This window comes from Microcebus murinus, chromosome 11, assembly GCF_040939455.1.
Source record: "Microcebus murinus isolate Inina chromosome 11, M.murinus_Inina_mat1.0, whole genome shotgun sequence".
Taxonomy (NCBI): Eukaryota; Metazoa; Chordata; class Mammalia; order Primates; family Cheirogaleidae; genus Microcebus; species Microcebus murinus.
In genome coordinates this window covers 97,713,043-97,725,814 of record NC_134114.1, presented here as the reverse complement: position 1 = coordinate 97,725,814, position 12,772 = coordinate 97,713,043, and the positions used below count along the sequence as shown (strand labels likewise).

At 34.2% G+C, this 12,772-nt stretch overlaps 1 protein-coding gene across 2 annotated transcripts in view; it reads right to left on the bottom strand.

Annotated features, from left to right (window-relative positions):
- Positions 1-225: 225 nt before the first annotated feature.
- Positions 226-12,772, bottom strand: part of PRRC1 (proline rich coiled-coil 1) — a 30,378-nt gene continuing 17,831 nt past the window's right edge. For both annotated transcript variants that reach the window (XM_076008343.1, XM_012740370.2), the window contains 3 exons: positions 8,375-8,478; positions 5,872-5,974; positions 226-3,804 (listed from right to left, as the gene is read on the bottom strand). In XM_076008343.1, the coding sequence (XP_075864458.1) occupies positions 3,595-3,804; positions 5,872-5,974; positions 8,375-8,478 (417 nt within the window). In that variant the 3' untranslated portion in view covers positions 226-3,594. The remainder of the gene's footprint in view (positions 3,805-5,871; positions 5,975-8,374; positions 8,479-12,772) is intronic.

The following is a 12,772-nucleotide window of genomic DNA, read 5'->3' as shown; positions in this document are numbered from 1 at the left end:
TCCAACATTATCCTCTCCCCTAAACACTCTTTGACCTTAAAGTTAGCAACTTTGGTGTATTTGAATGTTACAGTTCCACCAGAAAGATGGTGCTTGAAGTTGCTATTCTATAAGAATTCCTGGCATCCAATAACCAATTTAGACAAAGAGGGAACACAGGTCCTTCTAATATAATATTAATATAAATTAGTATTTTTTAAAAAATCACCATACACCTTTGGGAAATAAGTCAAAGTATTATTTATTTAAGACGTATTTACATACTTACAAAATTGAGTTTTATCCATCATCTTGTAGAATATCATAAAATGAACACCATATCCTGGGAGTAAAAATCCCCATTTCTTAATTTATATACAATCCAACAACTTTTAGAACAGAATATTATCAATTTGGCTTCACAAATCACAAAGTTCTGTTTATAATCTTTTTCCAGCCAAGGAACAGAATTAATTCAACAGCATATTAAAGTACTTTTAGTTGACCCTGAGCAATTACTAATTTGCATAATTTTGCATATATATGATACTTTCATGTGTCCCCTTACATATACTATCATTTTGTCCATATTCATCCATCTCAATTTTTTAGTTCATTAACCCTCAAGAGAAAGAGGAAGAAAGAATGGTAAAATAATAAAGACAAGAGAATAAGAAAAGGAAACTACTAGCATTGCCTAAAGCTTTTCCAACTTCCAAAGCCTGTGGCACAGTTTATGTCTAGGGTTGCCTCAAAATCTTAATAAAATGAAACAGGGCAGGCATGGTGGCTCATGCCTACAGTCCCAGCATTTTGAAAAGCCGAGGTGGGAGGATCATTTGAGGCCAGGAGTTTGAAACCAGCCTAGGCAACACAGCGAGAGTCCATCTCTACAAAACATTAAAAAATTAGCCAGGCATCATCTTGCACATCTGTAGTTCCAGCTACTCAGGAGGCGGAGGTGCAAGGATCACTTCAGCCCAAGAGATCGAGGCTGCAGTGACCTATGATCACATCACTGTACTCCAGGCTGTGAAACAAGAGTGAGAATCCATCTCAAAAAATAAGATAAAAAAACAACAAAAGGAAGATCTTGAAGTGAATAATCTCAGCACCTTCAATAACCTGGAAATCTTCGGAACAGATGTCACAAAACAACCACAACAGTGGTGAAGAACTGTATTAAAGATGGGTTTTCCTAAGAAGCTGAAGGAAGGAAAAAAGCAAATAGCACCTCCCAACCCCTCCCCACCAAATGCTAGTGTGGAAGTTACAAGAAAATGGGCAGGAAGAGAAAAGAACACAGGGGCTGGGTGATTGGGAAAGGGAACTGTGGCCTTAGAATGATGATCAGCATTTCTTATGCCCAAAGTCCACCACTAAGACTGCCTGGCTAAGCTGCCATGGTGTTTCAGAGATAATGAGTTACTTTTCTTGCCCTTTGTACAACAGGGAAAGCTAAGGATGACTAACCAAACAAGAGGTTGGACAAGCTGAGCATGTGGAGTCAGTCATGCTCTGAAGCCCTTCAAAGAGAACTCTGGGGCAAAAAAAGAATCAGAAAAGCCAGACCAGACCATGTATTTCTCTCTTCCATCTGCCCTTCTCTAATCCTCCTTACCTACTCACACTGTTCCAAAGAACAAGAGGCTTACCAGGTCACCAGGTGCAGGAAAATTATTTGGTTTCAACCAACCCATGGAATAACTGCCTGCTGCAGCTATTTGGGGATTTTAGGAAAATTGTCATGTAATGAGATATCAGTATTTGCGATTAGAACAGCCCTCAATGACATCAAATAAAATATTTGAGACATGGGAAAATAAAAAAAAAAAGAAAAACTCTCAGATATTTTCAGGATCTGTAAAATTTCCCTTTTATAAGAGGGAAAGTAGCAGAAATATTTTGAATACAGGCATACTTTCTTTCAGTCTGTAATGAAATCCTGTGTTTTTGTCACACCAGGCCAGTGTAATGATAAAATACTGTTAGAAAAGGACAGCTTTTTAAAATAAAGGATAGAGACAAATGGTAGAAAAAGGCTTCTCTTGCTTATGAAGGGGAAAAAAGCATTCTGTCTTTTTATCCCTGGACAAAAGTGCAACTTGTCACATCTCTTTTCTACCTCTCATTACTTTTAATGACATAAAAGTCTGAATTTCACTAAATAATCTTCCACAGTGTTTGGAAATTAACATGTATCATAGTTTCAAAATTAATATTTAATTTGTCTCATCCTCAGGTAAAAATAGCAGAAACCAAATAATTACTTGAAATAACATTAATATAAAAGCAAGCCTTATGTATAAAGGCAGTGCAGGATAAAAGCTTCCATACCTTTCATAAAACTGCCAGAAAGTATGCTAATTCTTTTATATCGAAAGAACTGTATAGAAGAGTAAATAAAAATTAAATTACATTTATATAAGAAACTATCTTCAAAAATTTACCTGAACTTGCATATATAAAGTTCAATGGTAAAAGGAAAGAACACTTATTTAACTTTCATTTATATAAATCCAAAAATGGTAAAATATATTATTTGAAGGGGAAAAAGCTTTCACTAAATACAAACATAACAGACTAGATAAACAAGACTGAATATAAAATAGTTTCTTGGAAAACATCCATAAAAAGTAAAGGCAGAAGGGCACAAAGTTAGAAAAGCAAGGCTAACTAAATAAGAAGTAACTTTAATTAAAGTAAGAGGCATACCATCCCATAAGCAACAAAGTCACGCCCTCTCAGAAATTCCTCTGCCAGAGTTTGGAGAATTTGAGTAGAAGCAGAAACAATGGCTGCTGTCAGAGTTTATTCTTGGAAGCATTGAACAATATTATACAAAAATAACACAAATACTTCTGATTTAAAATATACTTCAATCATTTGCCCCTTTGTTGTCATATAGCAATGAAAAAATAAAATGTATTACCCTAATGTTCATAGAACAAATCTGTGAAATGACACAAATTATTTTTAAAAAAGAACAAAGTATAACTTTCCAGATTATCTTTGTATACAATGACCAAAAAAGAAAATGATCAATTTGTTAATTTGGCCCATTTTGTTAAAACATGCATAGAAATGTGCAACGTCTCCCCACGAGTAGATGTCTGAAGGCAAACTGGCGAGCACACTGCTCGACATCACACCTGAGGTCATGTGCACATACAAAAGCTTCAGAGACTAACAGGTAAAAGAGATTAGGCAAAAAGAAATTATGCATTTAAAGAACACTCAATAAACATATTCTTTAACTAGGTCTTTTTTAAAAAACAAAATAATCAGGAACCTATCATTAAGTTAAATGTCTCTACACATGAATTGCCACCTTGTAAATTTAGTATATTAAACTATGCTATAAATGTATTTGCATATTTTCTTTTCTGAGAACTATAATATTTGAAATAATAAAGAATATTTGAAATAAAGGATCATTACTTTTCATCTACTAGAATGACATTATGCCTTTCTAAAAAAAGAAAACTCGCAGCCTACAGGAAAATTATAAAAATTGCTGGATTCACTGAAGCAATTCGATTTAAGAAGGTAAACCTCTTATTTAACATCAAGCTAAAAGTGAAAGAAAGTCTCAGCATCCCCAATAAGTCTCCGTCACATGGCCCTGGGTGGCAGGCGCTGTTTGTACATGCCTGCCATTGCCTTGGCTGCACCGTAGATCATCTGCCGACGAGACATGCCAGTGAAGGCCATGTGCCAATCAGTCCGGCTGACATGCAGTAAACTCTTTTCCAGGACTTCGCCCACTGTCACCGAAAGCCCTGACCACCTCAGATTGTAGTCCTGGGGAGTTAGACTTTGAGCCTATAGAGAAACGAAATAGATTATTACGTTTAATACATAAAAAAAACCTCATTGGAACGAGCTATAAGTGGCATTTCAAACTCACTCAGATTACTTTTAATATAGACTATAACAAACCCTGAGAAACACAGCGATGCTGCCAACTGTACGAAGTTACAAAGCTACAAAAAAATCAAAATGACATTGCACACATCTACTTTGTTTAAAATAGCCCCACTAAGCTCATTTTGTTGTATAATCCAAGTCTTAAATCTAACAACTCCGTCTAGTGACAGAGTTAGGAGTTAGAGGGCTTAAGATCTAATTCTATATTAACTGTCACTTCAGGTTAGTAATAAGATTAGTGCTAAAATTAGTGCTAGAGTTATCTTTTCATAGTAATAAAATTCCAACCAGAGAGAGAGAAACTGCATATTAAGGCTTCAACCCATTCAAGAAAGGGTTGCTCAATTAATTTGTAGAAAGTATGGCTGGAAATGTGATTAAGATGTCAGTAAGTATCAAACAAATAATATCCAGTCCAGGAAAGTATAAACCATTGTTACATCATTCATACTTGACCCAACCTATATCTGTTCCCACTCAAATCACTTACTCACCTACACAAGAATGAGAGAGGAATAACCTCATTGCTTGACATCTACGAGTGATGGGCTTTTCAGTTTAGGGTGTCAGGTATAGACAGAGGAGTATATCCATATGCACAATGGATCTGTACAGTGATTCCCAAATATGCTGTGTATTACAATCATCTGAGGAACTTTGTTGTTGTTGCAAGAGAAACAGTACAGTATTATATAAAGTAGCTTCTGAGTAAACCTGACGCAAGCAGCCAAGAATTTGGGAAACCCTGCTCTAAGTATTCTCTTCCAAAATGTATACTACACTATCAGTATTTCACTGTTTCAAAGAAGAGAAACAGGAAATAAATTACTAAGGTCCTCAGAAACACTACTAAACTGTGCTTCTTACGGTCACCCGGCTAGCTCAGTCGGTATAGCACCAAGACTCTTAAACTGTGCTTGTCAAAAGTGTGACTTACATAACAAATCCCCTGAAGAGTCTGTAAAATGTAGATCCTGATTCAATAGTCTGGGTTAAGGGCCTAAGAGTCTGCATTTTTAACAAGTTCCCAGGTGATGCCTTTTTTTTTTTTTTTTTTTTAAAGAGACAAGGTCTTGTCCAAGCTGCAGTGCAGTGGCATGATCATAGCTCACTGTAGCCTCAAACTCCTGGGCTCAAGCAATCCTCCCACTTCAGCTTCTCGAGTAGCTGGGACTACAAATACATGCCACCACACCTGATTAATATCGTTAAAAATTTTTTGTAGAGATGGAGTCTTGCTGTGTTACCCAGGCTGGACTCATACTCCTGGCCTTAAGTGATCCTCTTGCCTCAGCCTCCCAAAGTGCTGGGATTACAGGCATGAATCATCATGCCTGGCCTCCAATGTAAATACATACATATATATCATTTTGTTTATGAAAGGATTAGACAATGCTTCTATAAAAATATACAGGAATAAGAATTATCAATTATACTTACATTCTTCTGGAAATTATGTGGATAGGTATACTATTAAGTCCATTTTTCAGTAAATAAACCTAGACATGTACCTGTCACCTAAGGTTTCTAATATTGACTTGTTACTAAAGGTGAACTAAAGAAGAAGAGCAAAGAAAAGGGAAACGGAGATAATACAGGAAATAAAATGTGAGATAAAGAAGACAGTAAATGAAAGTTGGACATAAAACAAGCAGAAGAGGTAAATCTTTTTCGGATCTCAAAGTAGAGAACATAATCATAAAAACAAATAAAAAATAAAGAAAATAATGATTAGCCATGTAATGTATTACCTTTCAAAGGCCGTTGGAAAACAAAAGTAGGGCGGGACTAAAAGAAATGGAAGAGCCAGGAAATTAAAAAGCAAAGACATACACTAAGAAAAGACAGAAGCAAAATCAAGAACATGTTTCTAACAAAAAAAATCTAACATAAATTTTTATTTTGAAAACAATACAGTAAGTTTCTCTGAAGCATAATGAAGATGCAAAGAAGAAAACCAACCTGCTGTACGAATTCCAAAGGCACTGGAGTTGCTTGTGTGAATGCTTCTAGATGAATGCCATGGACAGGGTCTTCGACCACCAAACAGCCAATGTCGAACCATCTATAATGGAATTATGAGTTTTAAATTATGTATATGCTAAATAAATGTTACAGTGACTAGACAAAAAGAAAAACAGGTACTATTATTCAAATAAAACATGAGATGTTTCAAAAAAGAAACATCTTTTTTCTAATCAATTCTCAAGAGGACAATCCATAAAAACAACAGATAAAAAAACTACTCTATTGGCTTAATTCTAAAGGGAAAAAAAGAATGGGGAATAACAACAAAGAAAAAATAATTTAAAATTACTTATGAAAAGTTTTGCTTCTTGCTAAGATGGGGGAGAATAACAGAAGTAGGGGTACTCAAATAAACAAAAGATACATTTATACTCATTTGAATATGCAAATAACCTATAATGAATAATCTTTTTCAAATGTCAATTGCTAAAATATGGGAAATTTTATGTTGTCAACTCTATCATCAATATGTAACCAACTAGCAAAGTTACTAGCAAATTAAAAAATAACCTCATTGAGAGGAAATAAGAACAACAGATACTCTTCTCATTGTGAATAAATACTTTTAATCACAATTTCTGAGGTGTCTATAATGAGCCATTCTTTGAAAAGAACCTCATAAAATCAAGGAAACTTTATTCTATTAAAGACACTTATAGATTATAAAAAGTCATACATTTTTAAATTGACTTAAGCAAAGGCAACTGTAGTGCCCCCAGAATTTTAGCTAACCAAAATCATGACTCAGATACTAGAATTAGTAGATGAGGATTTTAAAATAACTATGACTCATATATATTCAAGAGAAGAGAAACAAAGATAATCTAAATAGATGAAAAGATAAAGAGATTCAATAGATAAACTGAACCAACACAAAAAAATGGTAAAAATTCAATATTTGGGTATATCAGCAGGGTGGACACAATAGAAGGCAGGATTAGTGAACCTGAAGACAGGTGAATAGAAAATGTCCAGACTGAAGAAAAGGGGGGTGAGGGGGACTGACAATGTGGGAAATGTAAGACTGCCAAAAGGTGAATGAGCATGTAATTCAGGTTCTATACACAGAACCATCTATAATGGAATTGTAGATTCCAAACAAGATTGACTGCAAAAAACAAGATTAGTAATGATTTGGAGTTTAAAATATATGCAGAATTAAGATACTTGAGAGCAACACTACAAAAGTATACAAGGAATGAATAGTATTAAAAGGGGATCTAGTGTTATCACAAGTCATAATTTTTATTGTAATATAATACACCAAAAAGGCATATTATAACAATAATATAAGGTAACCATTTAATAAATAGTAAAAGGTTAATTGAAAAAATGAAATAATAATCACTGGATGGTTTCTTACTGCTTACACAGAAAGTTCAACTTTCTCAATCTAGAATCCAGAGCTCTTCAGTCTTTTCCCATGCCACTTACCCAACAAACCTTCAGCCAAGCTGATATAATGACTGACCCCAGAATACATTTTAATTATAATGCCTTCAAATCTTTCCTCTACCCAGAATGTCCCACTTACTTTGTTCCACTTATCCAAGTTTTACCTCCTCTCCAAAATCCAACTCAAGCCCTAATCATTTGTGAATTTCACCTGACACCACCTCCACCATGAGTTATCGCCATTGAAATTTTATACATTTCCTGTTGCAAAAAATTACATAACTTTTGATACCACTATTTAAAACTGTTCTTCTGCATACCGTATATATCTTCTCTTCCCAACTAGCCTATAATATGCCTTTAAAGTTGGAAGATATTTTTTGCAAATTATAGCCACAAAGTGTGAAGCACATTGTTATACAATATTGAATAAACAAACAAAAAAGAAAAAAGAAAAACAACAAAACCAAATGCAATTACAAAAGAAAGTACATTTCAACCAAGTTATTTTAATAAAAATAAATTCAGCATATAAAAAAATTTTTCCATAAAAAAGTTATTAAAAATACAAAGCCTTCAAAAAAACAATGATGAATTGTGCTGTCTAGCGGCTTTTCTAAACTAAATACGTGAGAAACAGGGCTCAGTAGAAACTGAAACCTAGTGATTGCTAGCAAGCCTTCTTGCTCATACCTTCTATTATTTTGAATAACTGTCAATGATTGTGTTTCCTAGGCATGGTCAACTAAATCCAAGCCAATAAACCATTGTATCATATTTAGTGCTATTATATTAAGTGATTAATAGCACAATCTTAGAGAACAGATATTACTACCTCCAATTGATAATTAAAAGAGAGAAACAAGGATAGAAATGTCAGCTAGGCTATGCAGAACACATAGCTAGTTAAGTGATACAGACAGCATCAGAACATACATTTTCTCTTTGGTTCTAAAACAGGAGACAAGTTTTGCTAGGTTCGGTGTGAACTCTCAGAGCTAACTGTATTTTGATTCTAAGAGAAGCACAATAAACTTCTTACTTGTCAGGCAGCAATTCTGCAATGAAGTTTTCTACAGACACAGCTGTCTGTTTTTCATGGATTACTCCAGTTCTACGCAAACTATCTATCCGTTCCTGGGCACCCTAAACAGTAACAGCAGAGGTTAGAAACGATTTCAAATTATTTAATATTAAACATACTAATTTATGATTATACAAGTAATACATGCATACATTTATACACACATATATACTCACTTTAAATGTTCAAATAATATAAAAGTATACAGAGTAAAAAATGACAAAGTACAATCATGATTACTCAGGATTAACAATTTGGGGTACACCTTCTAAATTATTCCCATATGCATTATTATGTTGGCTGCTACTGTAAAATGAATTACTTTTATATTTTTCTAATTGGTTATTACTAATACAAGAAAACCATCTATTTTATAATGTTGATCTGGCAAGAGGCCATCTTACTGAATAAAAATCTTTTATCAGTCCTAGTAATTTTAGTTGATTCCTGAATTTAGGTAGGCAATCATATCAATAGTAAATGTTTTCTCTTTGTTTTGATTTCCTTTAAATATACATGTACCAAAATGACCAGTTACTTAAAACAAAAAGCTGCAAATGTATACATTATACCAAAGGCTTATTCAATTTACTATAATTTATCCCATTTATGAAGCAAAACTGAGGGGCTAAGAACACTGCACAGATAAATCAAAATCATGAATACTTATAATAGAAAACTAAAAGCTGGATTAGTAAAGACAAAATTGCTGTTTATTACTTTTATCTGAATCATTTCATAAACAGTGATCATGAATGATATGGTGAACATGTATTCAAAAAGCAAGATAAAAAATCTTTCTATTTTTGAACAAAAGTAGCTATGAATAATACACCTATTTTCATTAAGGACAGGAGAACTAAATAGAACATATGAGATTAAGTGGTCAATTATTATTTAAATGAAAATTAAGAAGGCTAGGACACTTCTAGAGAAAACAATTTATTTCAGCAACTGACATAAAGGAGAGGAAGTGACAGCTGTAACAAGAATGGGTAAGACAATTTAGGACACTAGCTTGTCAAGATGAAGGATGAATGATGACAATGTAAACTACAACATCACAACTCTGTATATTTTTACTCACTCTTCTATTTCTAGGGCCTAGCATGGTGTTCAATCTAATAGGTGTTCCATAAGAACTTACACATGAAAAAGTGAAGAAAGGAAAAAATATGTGAATGGTAAGAATACAAACAGTGTAAATATGGCATCACCAAATCTAGTAATACTGAAATGAAGAGGCAGCTGTTGGTTTTGAAGGAAATACAACAGATAAGAACGTAGTTCTTTATACTAGATATTATAAATTTTCCCAATTCACTTCTCCCAGGAGGTAGCTATGGCTAAATTTTGATTTTGAAAAAGCTTAAATAAATGTTAATTCAGTAACTATTAGGGGATTAGTGGGATATTTAGAGATTCTTCCTTAAGCCTCTGACAGTGGTGTCTTAGCTATGCGCTCCCATAAAATATTCCTAGATTTTATGTTTCCAGGGAACAGAGACTAAGTTTATTCATTTTTTATTATCCTACAGTACGGGGCTTTATAATTACAGAATTCATGAAATATTTAAATAAAATGAACCAGTACCGGCAAGAGATAGGATAATGAAATACCATGTTTCCCAAAAATAAGACAGGGTCTTATATTTATTTTTCCTCAAGAAGACACCCTAAGGGCTTATTTTCAGGGGATGTTCTATTTTTTTTAAGTACAGTACAATCTACATTTGTTCAAATATAGTTAAGTCATCTTCTTCTGGAACATCATCATAACTCTCCAAACCCCGAATCCCATTCTGAATGTCTTACGACTCTATTTCCTTTAGAACCATTGGCCCCAATCTCTCATGTCGAGCAATAGAGCTCTCATGGGGCAGATGAGAAGGGCTGCTCCTCTTCTTAACCGCTCCCCCACGAAATGCATGGGTTGTGCAGATACACTGCATAGCCACGCCCGTCACTAGGTCTTATTTTCGGGGTAGGGCTTATATTGCGCAAATGCTTAGAAATCCTGCTAGAGCTTATTTTATGGGTAGGTCTTATTTTCGGGGAAACACGGTAGGTAAACAAGTTTAATTCTTTGTTCATGGAATCCAGTAGAAAATAAAGAGGGGGTTATATCTGGTCTCTCTTCCTCTGACCACCACATTAATTAAATGTGGCCTCTTTTGCAGTTACAAACACAGACACTTTAATATTAGTCCCTACCAATGTTCTGAGAATAGAATTTTATTTTTATCAATGTAGGTGATTAAGAATTAGGCAGATTAGAGGCCATATAGAAACAATAATTTCAGAACTGAAGTATAATACATAAAGGCCCCTGTACTCTAATAGCAACTTGGTTTAGATGTATAATTAGCATTTTATACATCTTCATAAGTGTTCACAGATATTATTTTTGCTGAATATAAATAAGCTGTATAACACAGTGGTCATAACTACAACTGTTCAATAAAATTAATACTTGGCATAAAAGAAGTTTCAGAAGCTTCCTCACTTTAATTTTGACTGAACTGATTTATCTCCTTAAATAATTTCATATATTTAAAAGACAACTTAAGTTTGGTTTAGAAAAGCCATTCACTTCAAATAAAATCTGGTGGGGGGAAAAGGGGCTAAATTTGTTATTCTAAAATTCTACCTTATTTTTCTTCTCATTACCTCCCTCTACTGTTTGTGAAAAAAATGAAAATCTGACACATTTGCAAATCATTCTATGGAAGGTTTCAATCAGGGGTCATCAAACTTTTTAAACAGGGGGCCAGCTCACTGTCCCTCAGACCGTTGGAGGCCATTGGAGAGTGTGGCGCACATTCCACACATGCGCACTGTGGGCTGGGGACTAGTTGGCTGCTAAGCAGGACAAGCGGTGGCAGCAAAAACACCCAGCGGGCGGGATAAATGTCCTCGGCAGGCCACATGTGACCCGTGGGCCGTAGTTTGAGGACGCCTGGTTTCAACGAATTTTAGTTTTGAGCTTGTATTAAAATTGTGGCAAAAGAACCCATATGTAGAAATTTGAAAGGCAAAAAGTGATAGTAAAAATAAATTTGTGAAATACTAATAAAAATAATAAACTGATCTACCAATAATGTCCATCAAGTAAGGGTTTCCTTGAAGAAAAAATCCCTATCAGCCTTTCAAGTTCAATACCAACTGCTTTTAAATATCTTCTGTGTAATGTTATCTAATGTAACAAAATAAGGCCCATGTTTTAAAAACCATAATGAAAAAGTAGGCTCGCCACACAGTCAATTATAAAAATTCATTTTCATTTATACTGCTAAAATTTTTATACTTTTCCCTTCTCTTCACAATTAATATACATATTATTTTCTTAAATATGTTACATATTTGCCACCCTTCCTCATGTTCTCAATGACAAAATCATACTTCAGGACTTAGCCATCATGTTTCTGAATAACTGAAACCTTAGCACCAATGAATTGTTGCTCTAATTGCCAGTCTTCACCATCTTTGTTCAAAGTTTTACCTTGAAACCTAAAGCCATAAATTCTAATAGCTAATATAACAATTTTGAGTTCTAACCCTTCAGATTTAAATAACCTTTATTATAAAATTAAATAAATTCCTTTGCCACTTTTTTTAAAAAGGTAATACACTATTATAAACCTCCATATCACATTTATATAATGTTTCACAATTTACAAAAAGTCCTTGCTTTAGTCTCTAATTTCAATGAAATGTACTCACCATTTTCTTTGTCCAATAACCTATTTCTATCCTAGGATTTTCTTCAGGTTACCCTCTGGAACTAAATCTTAAAGTCTTCCTTCCCAGATCTATAAACTTTTTCCAACTTCTAAACACTCATGAAATCTTGAAAGTGCAACCTCCATCTAGGTATATAACTTATTCTAGTCTAAATCACCCATATAAACGCTTATGATTTATCCTATGTATAACTGGTTTATTGTACAATTATTCTTTTTATGTATTTATTTTACCCACTTACTATACTTGTTTTCAAGATTAGACTGATTTCAACCCCTATCAGTTAGCTTTGCTATATTTTATAAAGACCAAACCACTACCACTATACAAAGCTTTACTGGACAATACACTGACACAAATTCAAGGGAAACGCACCAGAGAGTAGAAATATTCCAAAGTGCATTTAAGAATAGACCACTATGGCCGGGCGCTGTGGCTCACGCCTGTAATCCTAGCTCTTGGGAGGCCGAGGCGGGCGGATTGCTCAAGGTCAGGAGTTCGAAACCAGCCTGAGCAAGAGCGAGACCCCGTCTCTACTATAAATAGAAAGAAATTAATTGGCCAACTGATATATATATATAAAAAATTAGCCGGGCATAGTGGCGCATGCCT